General features: G+C 31.2%; 1 protein-coding gene across 11 annotated transcripts; it reads right to left on the bottom strand.

Annotated features, from left to right (window-relative positions):
* Positions 1-88: 88 nt before the first annotated feature.
* LOC105259162 (uncharacterized protein KIAA1109) lies at positions 89-27531 on the bottom strand. 11 transcript variants are annotated; one of them, XM_025411328.1, is made up of 51 exons: positions 27393-27531; positions 26479-26750; positions 26274-26417; positions 25852-26174; positions 23472-25750; positions 23074-23369; positions 22666-22969; positions 22081-22398; positions 21332-21713; positions 20761-21264; positions 20311-20569; positions 19891-20238; positions 19735-19811; positions 19313-19646; positions 19044-19222; positions 18737-18965; positions 18270-18658; positions 18038-18199; positions 17791-17916; positions 15424-15562; positions 14467-14715; positions 13797-14053; positions 13637-13666; positions 13230-13533; positions 12681-13079; positions 12097-12603; positions 11458-11873; positions 10937-11381; positions 10606-10853; positions 9711-10408; positions 9418-9578; positions 9085-9296; positions 8073-8302; positions 7784-8002; positions 7538-7609; positions 7308-7463; positions 7045-7224; positions 6759-6960; positions 6281-6663; positions 5789-6189; positions 5361-5690; positions 4956-5267; positions 4203-4395; positions 3868-4091; positions 3499-3783; positions 3230-3418; positions 2938-3147; positions 2588-2611; positions 1226-1356; positions 886-1097; positions 89-802 (listed from the first exon to the last, which is right to left on the bottom strand). In XM_025411328.1, exons 2-51 carry the CDS (start codon positions 26723-26725, stop codon positions 583-585), a joined length of 15138 nt encoding a protein of 5045 aa, XP_025267113.1. In that variant the 5' UTR covers positions 26726-26750; positions 27393-27531; the 3' UTR covers positions 89-582. The 11 variants fall into 11 exon arrangements, with proteins under 11 accessions (XP_025267113.1, XP_025267116.1, XP_025267115.1 ...); XM_025411331.1 differs by having other exon boundaries at positions 9097-9296; XM_025411330.1 differs by having other exon boundaries at positions 19903-20238.
* Positions 27532-27987: the final 456 nt, after the last annotated feature.

The following is a 27987-nucleotide window of genomic DNA, read 5'->3' as shown; positions in this document are numbered from 1 at the left end:
TATAACAAAATATAGTTATATAAAGATATACTACTAAAATAATATCATTTTTCAATTAAGATAAAAAAATATATCTATTAACAAAAATTATATGTGCTATATATATTTTAGCAATATATGATTGCTTAAATACACATCATTTTACGTTTTATTCTAATTACATTTACAATTCTCTATATTGAATCTTATCGCATATATGTCTGAACGTCAGTTTTATAAATATAAGTATTTCACATTGTTCTTCACGAAGAACGATTATTATCAACCACTATGGTTCTATTTATTCCAATTATACCATTATAATACCGTTTATTTGAAAATCTATAAACTACTTTAAATAAACGATAAAAAAAGATTTATACATAGGCTTGACGTTACTTTATGCACAGACTTCTTTATCGCATTTGAAGTAACATTGATTATTATTATGTCGTTCTTATGCCTATCATTGCACCATTGTTAATATAATTCGAATACACAGAAGGGAGAGATCACATTTGATGCTTTTGCAAAAGCAAAATGTATATAATAATATGAAAATGTATATAATGTATGTAATAGGAAAAAAAAATCAATTTGGTATTATTTTTCTCTTTTATGTTCTTTTTGTTCGTCCGATGGTTCTTCACGAACGGCTAATACCATTCTTAACATAAGAACGGCAAGCAATTTGTCTAAAGGATCCATAAAGCCTCGTTGTATCCATTTTGGAATCGTCGTACGTGCATGAGAAAATCCCAATTTTTGGAGGATGTAATCAATGCCATAAGGTTCTATACTTTTACCTGCCCACGAGAGTAGCCTTGACAAAAATACACGACAAACGTTATTTTCATTAGCTGCAAAAAGAGGAATCTTAATTTAAAAATGATAATAATAACTCACCTTACTGTTGGTTCTAAGTGCCACGTTTTACACCTATACGATCGCCAATCTTTTATAAACATTTCAGCCGGATCAAATTGTTTCCGTTTCCTCTCATCTTCTGAAGTAATGCTAGATACACCGGATACATTAGCCGTGGTACTCGCGTTTGTATTTTTTCTTTCTTGCTGATCAGGACTATGTGCTCTCGCACCCATGTTTTGCATGGTGTGCTGTAATAAAAGAAATTTTATAAGAATGAATTTATAGGAATATAAATTTCTTTTCTTTTTCTCATAAATAAAATTTAATGCTATTTGAAATGTAGTCTAAATTTTTTAATTTTTCTAGAAGCTCTTACCACTCTCTCCTTTTCTTTCACATACGATGTAATGAGATCATGTAAAAAGAAAAAGGCTTCAGCGTCGACGGTAACAAATATATGATCTTCAAACTCTGTTATAAAACTGCACTCGACTAATGGCTTCTCACCTGCAAATCGAAATAATAAAACACGATAACAAGAAATCATCATTTTTTTTAACGATAATTATTAAAACTGAACATTTTTTTATATTATTAGAGATTACTAGAGTTATATTCTAGAGCATATACTCTTTTACGAATACAGCTAAGTAATACAATTAATTTCTCATGCTTATTTAAGCTTACTTAAACTTATATTGCTAATCATATGCTGCTTATATCAAATAATTATAAAAGATAATATTAAAAAATTTCCAATTTTTGCCTTTAAGATCTATATTTCTTTTATATATTTAAATTTTTCTTTTATTGTTGAATTCATTTCTAGTGATTTAAATCTCGGAGAAAGTCTTTGGACTAATTAATTGATTAATGTTTGTGAAATGTCATCACATGTAGAATAGAAATTTCTCCGAAACAATTTCTTTCAGAGATTATTTTATTTTATTTGATCATGCACTTTAAAGATATCAGATTGTATCGTGGAAAAGGATTTCTAAAAGAAAACATTATATTTTCGTAATAAATGATTGCATTTCTCATTCGCTGAAATCAATTAGCACAAACATAGGGAATAATAAGCCAATCTTCAAGATATTTAATTAAAGAGGTGATTATTTCGATGTCAAAATGAAGCAGAATGAAATAGAAAAATTTTAACTTGAAAATAGAATGAAATTTTAACTTTAATAACAAGTAGTTTTTTTCTATCATGTTTCTACATTTGAGATATGACCATTTCACGAATATTGATTAATTTAAAGATTTTTCTCGACATTAAACGATTTAAATCATTAGAAATGGATTCAAGATAAAAGAACCGAATAAAAGAATATAAACACAGTGACAGTCAAAACGCATTAATATATAAATTTTGGGAAAATCTAAAAGCTAAAATCGATATTTTCAACATTGCGTATATTTTTTCTCTATTTTCTACTTATGTGTATACTATATTTCGTGCAACAACTGTAATTAGTACAAAAACTGTAATTAACACAAAAAGTACAGCTTAAGCTATTTGAAATGAACTATAAATTTCAATTCACTATTTTTCATTTATATTTTTGAAATAATGTATGATATATAGGAAATAATTATGATTTAAATTATGTAGATGTTTAAATGATAAATATATCATTTAAACATCTACATAATATGAAAAGCATAGCAAACAAGTTTCTCTAACACTCCTTAACATTTCAAATGTAACAAACTTTACATTCTCTGTACTTACTGTATAAAATATGCTTAGGAAGTCCTAAAAATATATGCAGAATAATTCGCGCATTGAAGGAATGTATTATTCTACGATTTGTATTAAACAATTCAACAAAAAGAGACTTGACTCATAATATCAACTTTCATTAATATGTACATAATTTAATTTACATTTCCAAGTGAAATTATTGTAAGTAATTAACACATCTATCACATATCGTTGTGTGTGCTTATCTCTTATTTTCATATTTAATAGAAAATTGTTGTACACCAATCGGTTACACATAAGGACAAATGACAGAGAAATTACACAGATGCAGATTTAAATAATTACACAGCAATTTTTTGAAAAATTGATTTACGTACCTATAACGTCTGGCGTTCTGGCAGTTTGTAAATGTTCAGTTTTCAGATGCAACTGCAACGAAGGCAAAGCAAATATCACCTCTCGCGTGTGCGAATGTTCCTGGAGCTTGCCGGATGTTGCGGATGTACTTCTTCCACGTGACGTATTATTACCGTCCACCGACATATTTTCCATTTTATCTCTTTCTACGCACGGAAATCTATCTACCGCTATATAATAAAAAGAAACAGACAGAAATGAGTATATCATGTTAGATAGAAAAATAAAATAAACTTGTATACAGCTATGTACCATCGATCTCGCTACTAGCAAATGCATAATGAAACCATTCTTGTAAAGATTTAAATTGCGGTGGAAATAAAACACTTCGACTTAATCTACAGACAGTTGCCATGGAATGATGTCTCGCGTGTTGTTCCTGTTGGTGACCTAGACTGATGGTCAACGTTTGTACGACATGAACATCGTATGTATTGGGCGCTACAAAGAAGGAAAAATAAAAATTTAATAAATTAGTACATTGTAAAAATACGCGCATGCAATGTTTAATATCCACTTACTTTCGACACTTGGTATTTCCTGGGCTTCCGTAGCGAAACTTATACAAGGTTCCTTCAATGAAAATAAAGCCCAGCTCTTGCTTTTGAAATTAATACCATGGAAACATGCTAAGCTAATATTAGATCCATGAAGTTCCATTGTGCCACCGAGGACAGTACCGGTTGACGGCAAAGAAAATCTTAAGCTTCCTAATTGAAGACCAGCTACTTGAACTAATACTCTTTGCCAGTGTCTATGATGTCTAGCATCCGATATTGCAGTCTGGTTTAGGTTCCATGGACCTCCTATAATAATTTTAATTAGCTTTATCATGAATATTGTATAGCTTTATCATGAAGCGAATGACGATTAGTAGTATTTGTATTTACCATCGGATCTCTTCTTTTGTTGCCTCTTTTTAAAACTGCTGTTATTTATCCTTTGATGTTTCGGTTGCAACGAGCTAAATACGCGTTTGCTACTTTTAAATTGTTGACTAAAGAATTCGTCCAGTTTGTAAAACATTTTCAGCAAGTCGGCCGTTGTTGATTTACTGATCATGATTTGTAATTGATCCCAACCCAGATCACCGTGCATAAAAATGATGGCAGGCCTGTACATATTAATATGTGTTTCTTTTTTTTTCATGTTAACATATTGTCATATAACAACATGACAATATTTGTAAGGACAATTTGATTAAAATTAATTAATATATATATACCTTCGTGTTGGCATAAAAGCATCACCGTTATTGCTACGATTAATTTTCCACTCATCTCTAAGAGTAACGTCCAACGAAGACACTCGGGACATTAACACACTTGTTCCCATATAATCTAATCGTAATTCTAATGCAAATAATTTCAATCCAACTGTATGATCAGGTTCTATTCCAGGTTCTTCTCGAATATGTACTATAAGATTTGAAAAAATTAATCGATTAAATTTTATACTAATTTATCAATATAGACTTGAACATTTATTCATAAAATATAATAATCTATGTCTATGTAGCATAAACAATATGAACTATATATTTAACATGTCAAATATATGTCACCAATGAATAATCTACAAAATATGGCTTATTAAAGATGTTTTGCTTATGTAGTTGAAACATAAAGGCACAATTTTAATATTTTATAAAAATCAATAAAAATAATCCATGAATTGGATCATACTAATAAAATAAATAAATATTGTATTTTGTTATGTAAATATTATATATTATATATTATATACGTTAATATTATATTAACACTATTTTATAATATAATTATTTTTTTTTCATTCCGTGACATTTAATTTATAATAGTTACATTTTACATGAAAAAAGTTCATGTAATCATATGGACAAAGCATAAATAATTCACATGTAAACATAGTTTTAAAATCTATAACACAATCCTGATTTATATATTAAATAGCTGATTAATATCATTAAATAGCTGAATTTTATTAGAGAAAAACTCACTGTAAGTATCGATTCTACTCAATTCGATTGTCCCACCGACTATACCACCTTTCGCATCGAGACTTGATCCTCCTAAACCAATGCCTATGTATAGATTTTTATGTCCTGTGCTGCCAATAGACAATCTACCATCCGATCTGAAATCTTTTGTCATCCAACTAACATTGCCCATCACGTTACCCATATTCATATGCACATTTAAACGCGTAAAGTTCACCGCGAATAACACTAATGTTTCCCATGCGGATTCTCTCAATTTAATCTCCGACGATATTTGCTTGTCCGTGGTAAAACTCCATGCTCTTCCAATATCTATTATAAAGATTTAATTATTTATTTGTACAAACTGAAAGCATCTCATTAACTTTTTAATAAAAATGTACTAGTAAATGTACTAGTAGATACCTTTTAATCGCGCGGGTCTTGGCATATCGTTCTCCAAACTTAACTTCAATTTTTCTCTATTTAATACAGGACTTCTTTCAGGTGCACTCTTTGATAACGAATCGCATGTATGTCTATCGTAATGCTTCAACAATGAGCTGCCCATCACTGCCTCTTCTTGATTTAACGAAGGACTCCCATCCCCTTCTGAGTATGCAGTACCTGAACTTAAATCTCCCAGAAACAAGCGTCTTACTATGCTACGTCTGTACCATGCTTTTGGAAAAGCTAGAATTTCTGTTAATCGACGCATATCGTATTTAAACGAGGCAGATCCAATGTCGATAATTGCTGAAAAAGATTAATGTTTGGAAAATTTGTTGAGCAAGAGTTTAACTAGATAAACTGGTATACGTATGCTTGATATTTTGACACATTTATATACATACTTGAGAATCGTATGACAGCACGGCTAGTATCCGAAAGTTTCTTGAGTTGTTCGCTTTGAAAGTTTAATTTCCTGCTTCTCGATAAATGAAATTTTACAAATTCGACATTGATGCTCAATGAATCTTTCCTCTCGCTGTCCGACAAGGGTGACCATTGTGCTTCCTTTAGTCCTGTCTTCTTCCCACCACCGTAGGGATGAAAAATATAAACCGAGAAATCCGCTAAACAACCGGTGACGGATAATCCACCAATAGCTGAGCCCGTTTCCTTTCCCGTTGTTTGAGATTTAAATTCCCGAAATTCTATCAATTCTTCCTCGGCCCGTTTCGACGAGAACACAATGTCGAGGGATGGTAATTGCAGCATACATTCTACTCGTGAAACTGGTAAACACGAGAATCTACAAAAATTAAAGCAAAGAAAATTATTATTCATTAACAAATGTTGAATTTCTTTTTTAAACCTTAATAAATAGCGTTTTTTTATTTTACCTAAACGTAGATGGCTGCATATGAAAATACACTATAACGTCAACGGGGAAACTGGCATAAACATAATTGCTATTCGCAGCTGTGGCAGCCCATGATGTGTTTTCTGTATTTTCCAATAGAACGGTAGCACTCGTTTGCGCGTTGCTCTGAAAATTATTCTTGCTCGGAATTGGTTCTAGAGTTTGCTCTAAAAATTCAAGAATATGAGGACTAATGATAGTTTCCTCTGGAATGCTTTGAAGAGTCATCCAAGCAAACAGACTGGCTTTTTTAGTACTAGATTTTCTGAACATTGTCATCGTGATTGGATTTAACAAACTATTTTCAGCAGATACGCGAGGAGATAATGATTCTTCTGGAAGAGTTTTCGATTCGTAATGAACCTGCAAAAAAATATATATGTATGTTTTCTTTACATCTGCTTTGAAAAGTCGATAATATATTTTGCTGATATAAATAAAGTCTTAAAATCTTTTACCTTAACATCTAAACCGGGAATATGAAAAATTGTTAAATCTACTAAAGGCACATTTGTATGCTGCAAATATCTCAATCGAGATGTACTAGTTGTCGACGGTTTCTCTTTACTATTCAAGTGTTTTCTACTGCTATTGGGACTGCCAGATTGAAATTCAAACATACCACCGGAACATGATCTTTCTTTTTTCATTCTACTCAAACTGTAAAAAAGAAAGAGAATTTAGACTACATAAAAATTATATTTTAAGAAATCAAGTTAAAAATACGATGTTATAAATATTTACAATTTAATTTCATCTTCTCTTGCTGGATCTTTTGTATGCAATACACATTTCCCACTATTAATTAAAACTTTGACATCGAGTTCAAAGTCTATATTTGGTTCTTGAGTTTTTTGAGAAGTAATGTATGGGGATGATGTCGATGAAGCTTGCTCTTTCCCAAATGAATCGAGTAACGGTGCACTGAAAGGGAATAAAGTATAAGCCTAGGTATAAACCTAATATATTTCATATACATATATTTTGCAATGATTGAAAATACATACTTCCCCTCCATACTATCATAACTAGATGTACAACTAGTATCTCTATTCTTTTTTCTCAATTCAACTCGTTCTCCTTCTATCTCAATAGTCTCTGGCCATTCCAACTCTCCTTCTGGTAAACTCAAGTCAGAACTAGCACTTGGTAAGGATGATTGTCTAATAAAAGTAGATATTTATATTATATGCAGTTTTTTTTCTTTTTTTATTGCTTAATGTGATTTCGAACATACCTTCCCATTGTATGTGTATCACTAAAAGTAACTCGTGGTCCACCAAGTCCTTTTACACGCAGGGAAGCTGATCTGTAATAATAATTAATTAAATGGAAACTTATAATTTGTAAAAATTTACTCAAATTAAAAACTTAATTTAAAATATATATATATATTTTTTAAATTCAATTAGGAAGAACTTTAAGGAATGATATTTAATTAACTTTAAGGAATGATATTTAATTAGACATGTAAAATGCATACCGACTGGGACCGCTTCTAGGGCTACTTTCATAACTAGCCGAATTTGCTGAATTAATTTCCGTATTAATATCTTCCGGACTTTCTAAATGATGTTCTGGCGTAGGTGAAGGTACAATAAATGATCTCGAACGATACGCATTCGCTTTACTACTGAGACCTAATTTACCCTTAATACCGGAAGCTTTAACCGATTGCCTTCTTAACTTTTGAATCATATCTCTGGAAAATATATTTTAAAAGTTAAAAAAAGTTAAAAAAGACAGAAGAAAAAAATAATTTTATACCATACCTTCTAAAGTCTTTAAATACCATTGCTTCTAATTCGTGTAGACGTTTCATTTCTTGCTCGATTGTTCCATGCGAAGCGCCCAATGATCGCAAATCATTTATAATCTTAGCTTGTTCGTTCATTTCCTTCTCTATCAATTGCGATCTCTTCTTTGCATCAAGTGTAGGATCGAAAATGAATGCTGGTAGACTATCCGTCCAATTTTTCGATTTTTTCATTAATATGCTTTCCTATAATTACAAACAATTTTAGTTCTAAGTAAGATCATGTTGTGGTGTAATTCTGAAATTTTTAAATAATAAGAATTAAAGATATTGTAAATTTAAGATTTATTTTTTTATAAATATGCAAGTAAAACATAAAAAGAAGCATATTTTTCATGTATTATTTAAAAATAATTATTTATTTTAAATAAATATAATTAAAGAATAATTATTTTATTTTATATACTATTATATTAATATTTATACCAATTTTTCATTATTATAATTATAATTATTTTATGTCAATGTCAATCTATAAAAATAACTCAAAAAATCTCACTAAATTTAAATTAAAGATATTTCAGTTTTACACCACCTTAGAGTAAAGATATAAATATAGGATATAAATACAGGATATGGCTATAAAGTAACTGTAAAATAAAATTCTATAAAATCAAATAATAATGCTATTCTAGTTCCTTGCATTGAAATTTTTAATTGAAGACTTAAAGATTTTTTAAAACAATACTACTCGTTAATAGTTGGCACTACAAACAAAAGAAGTCAATCCAGTTACTTTATAGACGCATCTTATAAATTTAATAAATAAAACTTTAACAATAAGTACATGGAATTTGAAATAAACATTGAAATCAAGATTTAACATCATAAAAAACAAAATAAATTTATAGGATTACGTTCTACATTTCCTTCACTATATGTTACTTACTTTTAAATATATGTATATATGATACAAAAGTTGGGCATGTAAAATAAAATGACGAAAAATAAAATTAATTAAACCATACTTTTTTTTTAACCTGGCTAGTGCTATTTTCCGGTTGATCACCATCGTCGCTATCATAATCCGGAGGAACGTGAAGATCATCTTCCTCTTCAGAACCAGTTAACATCGTTAATGTATGTCCAAGAGCCGAGAGCTGTTGTCCCACACTAACATCAAGATGAATATCAACTCCTTCCATTTGCCATTGAACATTTAAAAACCACTTGGCATTATCTAGGAGAAATTAATATTATTTACAAATTAATATATATATAATATATATTAATATATATACTTTTAAATCTAATTTTATTTAAAATATTAATTTTACAAAAAAATGCGGAGTCTTACATACCAGACTTGTCTTGTTTCTGCGCGATAGTTCTACTACATACTTCGTAAGTACCTTCTGATACAACACATAAATTCATTATATTGCTATCAGTCATATCTGGCTTCCAATCATCCAAAGAAGTTTCAAAATCTTCTGCAAATCTCAAACATAATCCTACAAATCTACAAATAACAAAAAAATAATTTAAAATGGAAAAAAACGTACATTATTACAATTTTATATATGTAAATCTATATTTTAAAAATCAAACTAGAGAAAGAGAGAGAGAAATATATATATTTATGAACACATACCTTCCTTTACTAACTAGGCTACCGCTGCTACATGCGGATATGCTTGTATTTTCAAGCGTCACTACAACAGCGCCTCGTGATTCTCCGTCATAAAGACCTCTGTTTAATCTCCAATTATTTGGCGGTAAGGGATTAAGTGGTACACAAATACCCATATCATCGACTGTTAATTGCAAAAATAATGTTCCGAGATGAGGCGCGCTGAGCTGACTGGTTAGCTGTCCGAACGGAACCTTCTCAAACACTTGCTGGGTGGCGGTTAATACCTCTTTATTTAAATTGGATCTCTTTTCGTTCCAATACTCGTATGCATTTTTGTAATTTAACCAAACGAGTATAGCTTTATCGATGGCCATCGGTTGTATGTAAATCAGCGGCCGTTTAAGAGTAATTAAAACCACTTCTTTATCCTCACCTTGCGCCATCTCTTCTTGAAATGCATTTCGCAATCCTATTCTAGTATTGAAGAAAGCAAACTGCTGGAATTCGGGCTCCACTTCTTCGAACAAGACGTTTTTCAACAATTGTCCCAGACTCAAGTTAATATCAACTTGGGCTTTGCCGAATAATTTCATGTAGGGATTAGGTTGCGTAGCTCCAGAAACATTTTGCACTCTATTGGATAATTGAAATTCGACCGCGCCGGTTTCTAGTCGCACCGCTGAGTTTGTCGGAGTTGTTGCAGTCAATTGAATCCTCTGTAAAAGAATAACATTATCTCTATATGTGTTTTCTATATTTATCTTCTATATATTTTTTCTATATATATATATTTTTTGTATATATGTATTTACTTAATCAAAGAGATTGTTATAAATTAATAAATTATGAATAGCTTCATGATTTTAATTATCAATAAAATAAATGTAAAAAACCTACATAAGATTCTCCTTACCTTGATACGTATAATCAGCGAGAATAAGATTCGTTTTAAAGTAGAATTAGTCGATTCGTCATCTTCGAACCACAATGGCACTGGTTTTTCACCCCCATAGACTTTCTGCACTACCTCGTTTACTTCTTTCATAAATACTTTTTGTACAAATACTAAATGATTTAAGAGATCCGTCGTTAAGGAATGCTCAAATACTCCAATATCTGCAGTTGCACTTAAGTAGCTACCTTGCCTCAACACAACACCGTCTGTGAAATATCGGGAAATTTTATTTTAAAAAATATTATTAAAATTTAAAAAAAAAGACATGATTTATTCACGCGTTACTTACCTGCCAATTTACTATCGTTCAAGTTACCGCTTCCGTCTTGAACGTATTCGGCCGAAACATGCACTTTAGGTAATTCGATACTAGCTTCGGATGGTAGATTCGCCTCCGTTACTTGCAGCTTCGTCGTGAAACTCAAATTATGATGGGGCAAGTCTATGGTAAACTTAGCCTTGCCACCTGTTATACCGGAACTATTTACTTGATCCATCTTGTACTGTGCTTGGAGAGATGGTAATAGTGCCGCGGTTATACTCAGACTTTGAAGTATTATGTGGAATTGCATAACAATAGGTTCTAAAAGACCGGACACAGTATGCGGTTTTTCTTTTTCCGCATCCATCGATGGGGCCGGCGCATAATGATGCGGACTACCTGGAGCACCGTCCACGTCATCCTGTTGCTGTCCCCGTGACATTCTCGACGATGTTCGAGTAACTCTTAATTCCTATAGAGAGATAAAGATTCTTTTTTTACATATATTTCTTCAAAGAACGAGCTAGATAAGATTGCTAGATATCTACCTGTAGCGTCGACGATAATTGCTTGCTACCTCTTGTCATCATTCCGTGCAAGGCTACGGGATGCTGCGGTATATCGATATTGACAGCTCCGACGGTCAGTAAACCGCTATTCTTGTCCTTTTGTCGCCTCGTGATGCTAGAGTATAAAGCCTGAGATTTTCCAACAGTGACTTTTACGACTGTCTGCTGACTGGGAGCAACGCCCTCCAGTAAAACAATCATAGTTCTTCCAATTTGTCCGGTCATACTGCATTCTAGACTTGCGGGTCGCGATTTTTTGCGGCAAGTCAGACTAGCGTGTAGACTAGTGATCTCCGCTTCAAGCTTTAGACCGCTTAAAGTGGCTAATAATCTGGTTCTATGGATTCGTGCGACGCCAAAAATAATTAATCTCGTTCTTTCACCCGTTACAATATCTAGAATAATGACATTCATCGTATCAATAATAAAAAGATAAAGAGTATCTACAAATAAATTTTTTTAAAAATTCTCTCTGACTCCCAATAAAATTCTACAATAATTCTTTAATTCTCTTGTAGGTACGGAAGAAATCCTTAAGAATTCAACGTTTTCCAGACTATATGTTTCCAGACTAAATACTTTATCTGATATCTGAAAAAAAATTCAAAACACACTCACTCAATTCTCTTGATGGAGGAACGGGTGTTGAGCTATTCTCCGCATTCAATCCTTTTTCAATATCAATATCCTTAGTATCGTTCAATATCTCATATTTTCTGCCACTCTTATAATGTTCCGCCGCTTCCGCTGGTATCGAAAATCGATGGGTAATCGTCTTAGTCTCCGGACGAGTCGCGTATAAATCGAGAAGGTAATATATAGTTTTCCAACATCGTGGCGTCAAGTGCGCGCTATCTTTGCACGTCACATCCGTACATTTATCTAAATTCGATCCACTAGGACTTGCTCCAAAACTGGGCGTAATAACGCCCTCGCTCAAATTGATGTATCCCTTCACGCTTTTACCGGTGCTTCGTAATTTTTGCGCGAAACTCTGCGGTCGTGATCGTTGCACAGTCGTGCCTGATAATATTTTCGGTTGGTTAGGTTCAACGAAGCTACTACGTAGCAGTGGCGCTTCCATCTTTTTGCCACCAACGAGAAACTGTTCTTGCAGATCTGATGCTGGAAAGAAAATATTACATTTTTTATCACACGCATATGTATTACTTTATTCATATGATTAATAAAAATATGTTTACTTGACGACGAGCCGTTTTTCGTGGTAGCATCATTGACGATTACATTAGTGCTTCGTTTCCCCTCTGGCTGTTGTTCTTTCAATTCCATCTGCGTTTCCTTAACGTTCTGATACATGTTACTTATTTGATGTAATAATCGGAGAAGAGGCATATTCACTTGTTGACTTATATATCGAATATTTAGACTAATATTAACCACTGTGCTAGTATGCTTTTTCAATTGACCTCTTGATATGTATAAAACATTTTGCTTCTGTATCATATCGTCTACCGTCATATCGGCCATTTTTTTCACATCAATGTCTACGCCAATTCTTTCACATAAAAACGCTGGCGTCTCTGGTGGTATGTCGAGATAAAATTTCGAATTACTTCCTTTTTTTGGCTGATATTTGTTATCTATAAAAAATTTAAAAAAATATACACACACACACACACACACATATATATATATATATATATATATATATATATATATATATATATATTATTTAAAGATACCTTTCTTAAGATACTTCTATAACTACAATAATTTTGCAACAAGCTTACTTTTCTTTTTGTCTGTAATCTTTCCAAATTCGCTGACGACTATATCAATGCGCATAGTATCCATACTGCCTACAAGAGACAAATTAGAGCCTAACGAATCTAAGGAAGACATGTTATTTACATTTCCTGATCCAATAACTGATAACATCTGTTGCGGCATGACTGATAAAGATGACAAAAGTGGCTCAAATATCAGATGTGCATCTAATAATCTGAGAGAATCTTTCATTGGATATAGAAAACCACCGCTCTGTATATCTGAATCTTCGGTATCATCGGTAGTCATAGTGTTGATTTTTGAATCCTGCAAAAAAAGAAAAAAATAAAAATGCTTTTAATTTAATCTCATATTAAAGCAACATCTCCATAATATAGAATAACAAATGACGCAAGATTTTTAAATATACCTTCATAGATTTTTGCTCTGTACGAAAGACCTATGTACGCAAGCAAATAAACACGCACATAATTTTTCAATATACATATATAAATCTTTATATATTTCTAAAAACACATCGCTTACATATTTTAATAGGAAGACTATAATAATATATACTAAATGCTTACCCAATTTCCTTTTAAATTTTCTTTGTCGTTATCTTTTATAAATTCTTGCTGCTTTGCCATCCAGCTGTACAAATCTTCCCCTGTATTTATAGGCTTAGTAGAATGATTTGTGGGAGATGTTACTTGTTCTAGGCTTCCAGTGCTATGTTGACTACCGTGACCTACACCTCCAGAATAAATGCTAGGATTGGAGCCAAGTTGATGCGAATGCGAGATATGAATTTGCGGCGTCTTCTCTTCCCTCAAAGTTCCATAGCCTGATATAAAAATAATTTAATAATTATAACAAACATATCCTAGAGGTATATTATTAATAATAATAATTAAAAGATTAGCTACAAGCGATAAATAATATTACAACATTGATAGAAATTCTCAAAATTTTGCAAAGAGAATCATTATTTCAGAAACATTAGTAAGAAAAATATAAAAGTATCTCTAAATTTCTTCATGATAAAATGGATTATATTTAAAAGATGAAATCATACATATACATACATAACATATAGTTTAATTGTCACTCCTTGTATATATAGTTTGTATATATGTTATAGTTTTAATTGTCATTCCAATGTACTTCAAACAAGTCGATTTATTAGAGAGATAAAATGACTTAATGTTAATTGCTAATTATAAAGAAAATTAAAGTGTCCCTTCTATCCCCACTTACTTATATTATTCGCTTCTCGTGTTTGACCGAATAGTCCACTGCTGGTAAGTAAAGGGAAAACAATACTCGCACGAGCACTAGCGGGTACTTGCGTTTGTTGCAACGTTTTTCCTCTCTTTGCAACAGCTACAGGCGGAGAGGGAGAGGAATATGAATCCGGGCCTGGAACCGGTGTTGTTATAGGAGTTGTATCTTTCCCGCGAGGAGAACTTACAGGAACCGTCAAACCATCGCCACCACCACATATACCTAGCCATGTTACCGTAAACCGAAGCGTTTATAAAAGATAATAGTATTACATTTGTTAATTAACAAGATAGACTCACAAATGCTAATTAGTTAAACGAAAATAAAAAAAAAACACTCAAGCAAGAACATATACAAGCATGTATATGTACAACATGTATGAACATGTATACAATTTATTAGTTACATATCATAGATCAAGCTTTGTGAAAACAGCACACAAGATGACTTTTGTTAGATAAATTAATATATCTTAATACACAATATATCAGAATGGAGTGTAATTATTTCTTTTTAAATCAGAATGCATGTGAAAAATGTGTATAAAAATACAAGAGACTGAGATAATCTGTTTAAATATTCCCAAGTTAAAGGAAATCTTTAATTATTTTATATAATATACACTCCTTTAACTATAAAATCTTTTGATTCTAAATCTGAAGTTTCTACATGTGTGAAATATATTTTATCATATCCTCTTTTCTCAATGTATATATGTATATATGTTTTTTAATTATAATTATATATATAAAAAATATTGCATAATAAATAATATAAATAAAAATAATAGTGTTTGCTAATTATATTAAATGTATTTTATATAACAATATATTAATTTTTTAATTATTAAAAATTTTTTTCTTTGTTAAATCCTGTCTCATTATTTGTAGATACTTGTAATGTATTAATGCTTGCTATAATTTGTAATACCTGATGTTTTATCTTGTCCGCCTTTGATATGTACATGTTTATGCATATGGTCCGTGTGGATGAGCATAGCACATTCATCTGTGACTTCCTGATCATCAATATCTCCCCCGCTACCCTCTCCATCGGTTAATAGATTCTCCTATAAGTATCATCAAAAACCAACACTCAAAATAATTTCTTTTAATATTTTTTCAAAGCTAAATTAAAAAAAAATAATATATATTTGTGCTGATATTAAATGTGTCAAACTTTTTTCCTTGACTTTTTTATAATCGTAATGTCTAATTAAATCGAAAGAAAACGCGTTAGACCTGCTCTTGTATATAGTATATAGCAGAATATAGCATATAAAGTTAATTTTTAATATGAAAAAATGAAATATAAAAGTACTTTACAATAATCAAAAAGATTTTAAGTTATTCCACATATTTATTAGCGACATTCATATTTTCCAAGCATGGTCGCACCTATACACCTGATTATGTGATAAATATGTAAAATATATATATATATATATATATATATTACTATATAAGACATATATAAAATTGCTGTATTAGACATATATTACAGATTGTTAAAAGCACACGTATGTGACAATTCCTACAAAAAAATATATGAAAGTATTCTTCTCTGATTTGAACTTTGGAAATAATGTAGACAACTTAAAATACAATGGATAATTATTTTTTTATAAGGAAATTTTTTTTCTCACATGTTTAATAAAATATATTCTCACATATTTAAAATAAAAAATAATTTGTAATTTTAAATAAATATATATAAATATAAATATATATGTAATTTTAAACAAATATCGTGAAACTAGGACTGATGATATACTTCGAAGGCTACGATATTAAAATCTTCAAAGATCGAAATTTTGAAGTTTCAAGGATGAAAAGTTCGAATATCGAAGTAAACCACCAGTTTTAGACTTCTATATTACCACGATAAATATATATTTATAAAATTATGAAAAAATCTGAATAAAATATTGCAATTATATTGTTAAATTGAAAAATGTCTAAAAATTTTGATTTTCAATAATTTTTAATAACTTATGTTTTAAATAATTTTTTGTGCATATATATTAATACACTTTTATTTACAATATTTTCAACATTTCTTATATGAATTTGCAAGAATATATTTTTCGACGCTTCGAAACTAACTTCGAAGTTGTCAAAGGTAATATTGAAACCATGAATTATATTTAAAAAATGTATCAGATAAAAATATCATTCTTGATGCAGTTAGATTCTTCAAAAATATGATATTTTTTTAAATATCCTTCACTCGTAATTAATTTTGCAATATCTTATAAAAATTATTATTTTGAATATCTTATAAAAATAAAAATTAAAGAACATTTATGCCAAATTCATCACTGTATAATAACTGCTTTCTGAAATCATATTTTTAAGAAATTAGCATTTAAACACACGCTTATCTAAAACTTTTATATAACTTTTATAAGTTTCACAGATAATAGTTATCTGAAATTTTTCTATACATCATAGTTTCGAAAAATTATCAAAATCATATATATTCTGAGTTATCTTTAAAGAATTATTTTAATTTCTAAATATGTGAGAGTGTATCTTTACACATTTCTTTTATATGTGTGTATATATATATATATAAAGCTCTATGATATATTTCTCTAAAATATATTATAGAACGTATAAAAATCGGAAGGCACTTTTATATATTTTCTTGTTAATCAGTATTTAATAACAATTTTGCAGACGAAGAATTTTAAAAGCGTTTAGTTCAATTTTTTCGAAAAAAGAAAATATAAACGTCTTTGTTATATGTATTGCATAATGGATAAATTCTGATAGAAGTATTTTTTACTAAAAATTCTTACTGCTTTTCATATCGATTTCTTCCTCCACTTTTGTTTTATTTACTTGCTGAAAGAAAAAGTTACTAGCAAATTATATTTTTCCTATTGATGATTCTTCAAGATTTTAAATATTGAAAAGACGGAACAAAAAAAGATACAAAATATATATATTAATTAAATAGTCTCATACTGTAGATTTAATAATCTTATAATACTATAGATATATAAATTGTATCCAGAATCAAATTTTTCATTATCAAAGTTTGAACATTTTGAATAAATTCACACACATATTTGGTAATAATTTTTTAATGAACTAAAAACTTTTGGAGATTAATTAAAGTCATAACTTTGACAATAAAGTCATACCTTGACAATAAAGTCAAAACCATCTTTTACACACCAAAATAAATAATTAAATATTATTTTTTCAAAAACTCAACCAACTAAATATCACTAATAAATACTTAAATCACCAAGCATTGCTTAATTCATCTATGCAATATATATCTTACCTCATCTGGATCTGACATAGCAAATGTAACGTTCAATGGTTTAACGTGTTTGGTTTTATAATTATGTTCCAATAGTAGTGGTGTATAAAGTACATTCTTCCATTGTCTGCTTAATACGATGACACCCTAATGAAAATAATAATATACAATATATATATATATATATATATATATATATATATATATATATTTATAGTGTGTAAAATAGAAACTACATTTTATAAAGATTTGGTCTTTAAATTATTACCTGTCGAAGTGTTGAAAGAAGTGGTAGATCGGATTCTTTCAAATTGGCTTCAATATTTGCGATTTCAGATAATAAAACGTAATTCTGTAATATACTACATAATTGACAAGAGGGATCTTCCTGCAATGTTTTGGCCAACGGTGTTAATCTTCCGTAACGACTCTGTGCAAAATATTAGAAAATTAATGAAAATGTCAATCTGGCAAAAATTCTTCAATATATCATTATATACCTTTATGGGCATATGTATTCCTTGTACGTCCAATGCTTCTGCCATGAGACAAGCGACAATCGCGGTAGATCTACGATACATCGTTCTAAACATGTGAACAATCCGAATTGCAAATTTGTTACTGGGATTCATCCATGCATTTATCGCTGGCGATGCCGTGCTCAGCAAATTCCAATCCAATCTCGTGTAATCGATCTTTCTCGTTATTGGAGTACGTGGAGGCGCGGCGAAGTTAAACCATACAGTTTTCAACTCGATAACGCACGATACGGTATTGCCATTCGCTACTTTGGATGTGAGACTGTTGCATGTAGCGCTCATATTCATTTGAGTACTGGCGGATACGCTTGCCGGCTTTGTTTCCGCCTCTGTAGTAGTTGTTGCGGACGCTATAAATAAAAGCAAGATAAATAAAATGAAAAAAATAATTTTATATCAATATTACTGAAAATCGTAGCTTTTTTTACCAGCAATATTATTATCCAATTCCTCTTGGCTCTTAATGCTATCCGTACAAAGTATTTCAGTTTCATTCTTTTTGTTATTGTCACCATTTTCATTTTTTTCAAACTGAGATCTCTTCACTACCTTCAATTTAATTCCCTCTAAACCGCATTCAAACATGATAAATCCCAATCTATCCTCTCCGCATCCCATAGTAAATTCTTCGGTAGCTTGCGGTGGTCCAGTTTGTTTCTAAAATACGTGTAATAAATTATCTCTTATTTCTTTACGATTCATTAAAGTATTATTCAGAAAAAAATCTGCATATACATTTGGCTTTTCTTTATCGTCGATGTGATGTAAATAATAATCGACACACTTTAACGGCGATGTCATTCTTGTGCATGTAAATAATACTTTCGAATAATGAGCAGGTATAGCAGTTATGACCGCATCCTTTAATATGGAAGATTCATTTCTTAGCCTTCTTAATTGAGTATGTGCTTTACCTATTGAAAAAGAAAAAAAAATTTATATAACGTAATGTATAAAACGCGCTCTTTCGTATATGATACATATTAATTTATTTATATATATACCGATATTTAAAGTAACTACAATCTCTTCCTGTTGTTTTTCCGACGTCTCTATGTACACCGTTTCTCCTCCTACATCAGCTACTACCGCGGTAGTTTGATGTCCGGGTAAAAACACTTTGCTAATCTTGTTCACTTTCTTCTGATTCGGTAATGCGGCTGGTTTATGGAACATCTGAACGACCTCTCGGGCCTGTTTCGCCAGATAAAATCTAGCAGTAACATCGTCGAGACAAATCGCAAATAATGATACGCACGTCAGATCACGGATATTTTCTAACGCGGAAAAAGATATAATCTCTTCAACAACGGATGCTTGTAACAATGTTAAGTTCAACTGAAAATAATGTTAAAATATAATTGAAGAGCACATGTATGAGAAATTCATGGAAAGTTATTGATCTCATTACCCAAAATTATTATACCTTCGGTAAAATAATACTGCCTTGTACTTGTGTCGTAATACTTTCTTCATAAACATTCGTTTGTAGCGCAATCTTACCTATTTATAGAAATAAAAAATCTATAAATACACATATTGATCTTTGAATGATATAACAAAATGTATCGTAAAAACTAACATTTGTCATCACCTTGACCATTTTTAAGATTTCTTTCTGCTGTCGATCGTTTTGAACTAGTTTGAACTTGACTCCAATATGATAAACTCTGATCTTGTTTTAAAATGTTTGCATTCTCTACTTTGCTTATGCATTCATTGTGAAGATGATTTAAGATCGTTAATGGATGGAGACTAGCCAAGGTTGGTATAATACTATCGATGAAACGTTGAAGCGATTCTAGAACCATGGGGCTTAACATAATATCGACGTCTCCTTTAAATTTGACGATAACCGTTGTACGTAATCCAGTTTCGTGCAATATTGCCAATAATTCCTCCTCGTTATGCATCGCACTATCCTCTTCGCCTACATGAATATTTTTAAATTTTTTCGAGACCATTCAAATACGTAATTTTTTAATGATACCTTTTAACGCACCTTCTGTTCGATTTAAAGATACATCGTCCCACAAGTAAGGATGTGTAGGCGTTTTATTAGATGAACCTACAATAGGTGAACCATCAGAACGTGTTATCATTTTCAACGATGTAAAACCTTCGGTGACCGTTTCAAGTTTTGGCACGTATCGTCCACCAACATAAACTAATCTACCATCTTCCATACGTTGAAATACAGGAGTAGTAAAAGCATCGCCACCCGCAGGTAATGAGGATTGATTCCAATTTGTACAGCGGACCTAACACATTTTGTTCCATGCTTAGATTTTATGTAAATTACTATTTTATTATTTTATGTAAATTATAATTTTATTGTTTAATATATATAATTTATACTTTAATAATTTATATACTATTATATAATATAAATTATTAAAGAGAAATAAGATAAATGAATAAGATAAAACGAATTTGTCAACAACAAAAGTACCTGTGTCAAGTGGCTGACGTAACTGGACATCAATAACGGCGAATCTACGATTGGCTTGTTCACTTGCATGTGCAAATTTACAAGCGTGACATCTTCTTGTGACGATACAGCGGAGATAAAACTAGTCGATGATACCGAATGACTATCCGAAGAGTCTTGCATAGCGCGACCACTTTCAGTTGGATCAATTTCATTTTGAAAACTGGCATTTCTGTTGATCCTAGGGCTTCTTTTTGAATTTAATATTTGTGTTTTCGCTCTCTCCAACGTATGCGCCTTGTCTGCCACTGAGTGATTCATATTGGTCGAGCTCTCGACGATAGACAAGTCTGACGAGAATTTTTTCTTCATGCTGTCATTGCGATTTAAGACACAACCAGAACCGACGATGGATTGGCGTAAGCTGGATGTTCGACTTCCACTTAATCCGTGGCTCATATCTTCATCAGCCGAATAAAATGCTTCCGAATGATTTTCCGATGACATAGATATCGTACGTTGCACCTTTTAAACATATATAAATACGGTAAATGATAAAATACAATATTTTAAAACTCGCGATATCGTTTACCTCCTGCTTCAGTCGCTCTTCCGAGTTTGTCCTCGCATATAACGAATGATGAGAATCTGATACATTCACTCCTTCACGTTGTTCATATTTTTCGGTCAAACATGTAGATGCAGAGATATTGAATTCAGTTGGAACCACAGGTAAAGATTGCGGACTACTCGCAGATTCAGTTTCCATATTTTCCGTTGCAGTAAAATAGTCTACAGCTAATTTGGAATCAGACACGCTACTTTTGGGTGCAGTTTCGATCTCCGGTACATTTAAAATGGATTTACTTCGTTCTACGTTCAGTTTAGAATCCGAATCTAATTTTTGAGGTAGCTGTGTCACTGGACTAGCGTCAATCAAACGAGAATACGGTACATCTTTTACATTCGGCCCACTGTAACACCGAAACAAATTTATAAATATCGCCATAAGCAAAATTTTTGCAAGTAAAAATATTTCCATATGAGTATTAATTATATATTTTTCAACATTTATATTATTTTTTTCTTTTTTTCAATTTTCTTAGCAAAAAAGTAACTAACACTACTTATTTTATCAATTATTTTATAAATTAAAAAAAAAATGATATCGTTTTGTTCTATAAAATATCTAATTTTGAATTCTCTTGTTATTAATAATTGAATAAAATATTATCTAGAGATTAAATCATATAATAGAATATATAATTGTAAATATATAATTATATCTTCAGAAAAGTTTAAATAATTTTAGAAAATTGTTACAAATCCCCTTAAAATTACCGCATTGATGTGTAAGAAAATCTTCTGTCCAGCGGTTTTTTGTCACCACTAGGTATCAATGGACTTGCAGATGCAACGTTTAATTTTGTACTAATATTTTCTTCCTTATTATGATCTGTCACAGATTTCGGACGTTCAATGCCCTTCTTCGTAATTTGCGAACCATCTTGATTGAGGGTTACTTTTAATCCTGTCATAGGATGACATATATCTTGCAAAGATATATCTTGTAAACTATACGGCGGTGTGTGGAATACCAATTGCCTATCGTGTAAAATAGATTGCCCAAATCCTTTCTCTTTACCAGGTTCATGAATTCTGAGAACAATAATAAAAATACAATATATATAAAACAGAAAATATTATAATTTATGTGAAATAAAATAAAATACTTATAATAAAATAAAATAATATTTATAATTTAATATATTATATTATATTAGAGTATATTTATAAATTATTATATATATATATATATATATATATATATATATATTTATATATTATAATTTATATGAAAATACAGAAAATATTTCATTATTCGTCAAGTCTGAACATTTGAAGCAAGAAAAAACAAATATCCACCTGTAAGCAGCGATATTGATACCATCCTGAAGATCTTGATAGCTCGGCTTGAAAAATCTCGGTCCATTTCGATTATTACCGAAGAATACGCAACCTCCTATACAGCCGCACTTTGTTGCCTTTACCCCGCTCTCCTGCAGCCACAAAAACCACAAGCGTTTCGTTGCCTCGTCATGCATCTTTAGATATTTATTTTGTACTAAATGCAAATTATGCTCCGGAGCTGGGAGAGAAATCGCAGCTTCTAAAATAACCGGACCCAGAGATATCGATCCTACTTCAAGCCATATATCTGATCCATCGCCTATATTACATGTACATAGGAAAAAACATATTAAATATTTTTATTAATTATAAATTAAAATATATTTATGTTTACATATTAGAGTCATAATCACAGATACATACGAAAAATACCTGACATCCGACTGCTTGCATTATTATGAGATCTTCCGCTGCCTGTTGTATTAGTATTACTTGTATTTGCGAAGTAATCTGCCGCGGATACAAATTGTCGAATCGATATTGTAGGTAGAACAGCAGTGATGCCCGATTTGACCTGGTGCCCATGAAGATTACAAGTGGCAACACGAATTGGAGATATCCAAAATTGTAAGGCGGTACCCGCTTCTTGTAGATATAAATCAACGGCATCTATAGATAGTCTCGTCATTCGATACTTAATATCCTCGGAACTTGGGCATCTAAAAATATATTGAAATTTAATTCGATAATAAATCTGAATAAAATAAAGCAAAAATTTTCGACAAATTTTTATTCTATATATGAAAATAGAGAAAGTATACCTATAATGTTTGTCGACATCGCTCTCTGGGCATTGTAGGGGAGGGAGGCCGTGATGACATTGAAACGGTAAATTGGGTGGACGTAAATTGTTTTCAGTATTTTTTGCCATCAACAGGAAGGTCTCTAATGACGTAACAAAGTGATGTAATTGAGGAGAGGTGATTTTTCCGCTTAATTTGCCCAATTGCACTTCAATCAACCATGCATACTCCAATGTCTCCTGATCTAAGCTTCTTCCCTCGTTGCTAAACATAGCATGCCCCCTGACTTGTAACGCGCTCAACATTAAATGTCCTTGATTTAAATGGTGTTCCTTGCTCGATCTCACCACGTTATCCGTAAGTAGAGCAATGGCGGGAGAGAGCAATAATTGTAGTTGTGTTTCTTTATAACTTTTTCTCATTTCGAATCCGAAACGTTCTAAGATTATGATCGGACACGACGGGTCGTTTTCATTGCAATTCTTAATTAAATGAGCTTGAATGTCATGCATAGTAACACCGACGGTCACTTCTAAGGATCTGTAATCTCTCGGATCAAATGGCTTGGATTTTAATTCCTCATCTTCCACGGATGCCTCGACACTGCTATTTTGTACATCTTTATCTTTGCTTCTTTCTGCGTTAATCGGTGTTGAACTAGTTCTACTTTGTTGCATATCAGTAAATGTTTGATAATCTCCAAATATGTTTTCTTTTAAGTGCATAAAATTTTTTAGCAAGGAGCCGTATAAAATCAATACGGATGGACCGATTTCAAGTTCCACGCTAACTTTATCAGGCGTTATAGATTGTGGATCAAACTTTTGCGCACCACTTCTTGCCCACTGTAAACCTGGTGATTTTCTACATTTAGGAATTCGCATAGGAGACAAAAGAATCTCTTCCTTTTCCGGAGTTGTTATATTGGCTTGTGGAGTAGGACCCAAGGGTGGACATAAATGATAAGTATAGTTGATACTCAACGCTACAATTGGTACAGACCAACAATCGACCCACCCCGATTCCTTTTGACAAAAGTTTCTCCATTTCTTGCCTCTGTTCAATTCGTGCAAATGCTTTTGAGATCCATCGCGCGTCATGATCTTTGCATTTTTATCTAGCGATAGTAAAATAATACGATTGGTATTAACTTCTGGTAAATAAAACGAAAGATCAACGCTTTCTCCTTGAATCCAAAAACGTAATGGTATCGTAACAGGCAAAAAATCTACGAATGGAAGATCAAACGATAAATCAAAAAATTCCCCGCAGAAAGCAATGTGCGCATTCTCTTGATTCTGGGATGAGCAATCGATCCAATTATATTCATTGCAAACTGTAATCAGTTCAAACTCTTTCAATAGTAAACTAAATTTCCAAGTATATGGAACAAAGTGTAAAATGTCAGGTCTTGCTTTGCTCGCCCAATCATTGATCATATCTTGAAAAAAATCTTTGTGCAAATAGACTAAATTAGCAGTAGCTTTACATCCAGTTAAATTTAGTGTCCACTCTTGATGATCATTCCATCTAATGGGATAATGACACTTTACTCCAAATTCCAAGGTCTCACTTTCAACCAAACTTCGATATTGTAGACTAGTAGTAGCTTCCAAATGTAGAAGTTGACCCGTTATCTTGGTGGTATATCCATCCTGTAATACTATCCATGGCATTGTAATTTCCAGGTATGATCCTGGTCCTACATTAACATGAACTGCATTGGTTTCTCTATTTTTACTGAAAAGTATATCAATTGTCGCTTCATTCAGTGTCGATAATCTAATGTCGAACGATTGAACCTGTCTTTTATCTCCTGGTTTAGGTGATTTCGTAACCTTCAATGACTGGTAATTGTTAGGAAAAAAAAATTTAAATAGATGCTCCCGTTGTCTATCAGCCCATGGACCATAACTGAAATCCGTGCCCTTTCCACATTTGATATCAATACCCCATATAGGGGGCATCGCTTCAACCATATCTCCGTTTACCAATTGTATCATTTCGGGATGTTCTGGTACAACGCCTGGTTCGTCCATGTAATAGTAAACCTCCATATTGTTTGAACTTAAAACAACGAAACCTTCTCCCATGTATCTGGGGGGATCGTCAACCATCCCGGTGTATTTTGGGCTTGGGGCCAAAATAACTTTGAAATTCTCTGCCTTGCACTTGGTAAAGTGCATAAAATGATCGTGCCTAGATGCCGCAGGTTTTGTGGAATAAACAAAATGCGCTTCCTCCACAGTAATAGATAATGTAGTTGGTACTAAACGATTACCAAATACCAGTCTTCCCTAAAAAAACACAAATATATATATTGCAATATTTTTAAAAAGTTTGCTCATAGATAAAGATATGAAAAATTATAAGGCAAGGTAGAAAAAATGTTACTAACTGTGCAAATGTCTAATTTAATAACTGGTATCAGATCTCTCCAAGTACGCGCAATTACATGAGCTTCCTTCTTTCTAATATTATCTACATGACGAGATACGTCCATTGCATTGATTTGCGAATGACGAGTTTCATTAGCTGCATTATTTATAGACTCCCCATCCCGATCATCAATGTTTATATTGTGATCTTCCTCATCAGGAAACATTTGTGGTATGAGACCAAAAGATTTTTCCAATTGTGTGTAAAGTTGACAGCGATTGTAGACATGTAATTCAAATCCATTTAACATAACTGACAATCGTGTATCAGAGTGTGAAAGATCTACAATATAGAAAATTTTAATTATATTTTGTTTTAAAATTTATTATAATTTATTAAATTTATTATATTTATTAAATATTGAAGATAGTATTTATATACCTTCTGATACATCTTTGGGGACATAGCTTCTCCACCATCTAAATATAAGCCAACCATCCTGAATTCTAAAGCTATAATCCATTGTAATATAAACTATATCTCTAAACATTATTTTTCCACTTAAAGCACTTAGTGTAAAGGAACCTGTAGAGCAAAAATTAAATAAATACTTTGAAATGATCCAACATCAATTATGTTTCCTTACCAACTTTAACATATCCATCTCTAATAACAAATCGATTTAATAATTTTGTTAATATGTAACCAGCCACTCTGCTATTATAATAAGCAATATAAACAATCCAGGATATAGCAGATACTAAGGAACAAAGCAACCATATAAAGTTGCTGTCCATTTTAAGATCATCCAAGATAACATGATCGGAATAATTCCAAAAGGCTGTTTCAAAGAAAGATGAGATCGTAACATTGGTTGCTTCATTGTTTTCCATGATGTATGGTATTATTTCCTTTAGTCTGTTAAATTAGAAGTTATTACTCTCATAACATTTCATATACTCTCTTTCAAATAGAAAAATATCTACTTAATACATTTTAAAAATTTTATGTATATATATATATATATATATATATATATATACACAAAATATATATTTGTATATATATATATATATATATACAAATTATTTAATTTCTATTAAATTTCAATATATATATATATATATATATATATATATATATATATAGAAATATATATTGAAAATTTATTTTTAATTCTACTATAAATCCTAATATAAATTTATCTATTTTAAATTCGTATTATTTAAATTATCAACATAATTTATACATTTGTAACAATAAGAATTATATAAGAAAATTAGGTATCTTCTAAAACATGAAATTGATAAAATTTGACATATTAATTTTAAAGTATTCGATACATCGCGAGAAACTGAATATACACTTATATATGTCTAATAAACAAGTTAGATAAATTGAACAACATTGATGTATTTATTTATACGTACAACAAAATAATATAATCTTGAGTTTTTTGTCCGTTAAAAATAATTCGCTACAATAATAATATTTTTCTCTACGTAAGACGATGTGTGGTTATCTATTTAATTTGAGCGATACATTTTAATTCGAGATTACCTCTATTAAACACGCGGATATAAAGTATATTGAAATTTTGACGTGCGAATCTCTTTCATGTTTTTATGTTTATCATTACAGTAAACCTGGAATGGGATATCAGAAAACTGTCATTACACTGAATAGCAACGAATAGTGACACGCATAACCACTGACATTAAATTCTATAGAGCCATAGATATAAAATACATAGACAGAGAACCTGCAATCCTAAAATGATGACCAAACTCCAATGAAATTCACCGCGGGAGCGTCCCGTTTGACCACGTTGCGATTGACCACAGCCAATTATATCGACCTGTGCCTAGGGTAACCAGCAACGATTAACCAATCAGAGAGTCCTATTTTGAATTGGCCAATTGGCGACGTGGTCAATCGGGTGCCACCCTTCACCGCTCTTTACGTAACTAAAATTGGTGGCCATGGCAAATGGAACGTGTCTAGAGAGATCTAACCAGACTTTGCTAAAACACGAATACGAATAGTATATAAAATTATATACAGATAGTATACAACAAAATTTGTGGAGTTGACAATTTAATTTTCCTCTCCGATTTCTAATTTTCTATTAAAAAATGTTTATGAATATAATAAT

The sequence above is a fragment of the Camponotus floridanus genome, unplaced genomic scaffold, assembly GCF_003227725.1.
Source record: "Camponotus floridanus strain SB8 unplaced genomic scaffold, Cflo_v7.5 scaffold39, whole genome shotgun sequence".
Taxonomy (NCBI): domain Eukaryota; kingdom Metazoa; phylum Arthropoda; class Insecta; order Hymenoptera; family Formicidae; genus Camponotus; species Camponotus floridanus.
The sequence above is the reverse complement of the archived record's forward strand: the minus strand, read 5'-3'. Positions and strand labels throughout refer to the sequence as shown.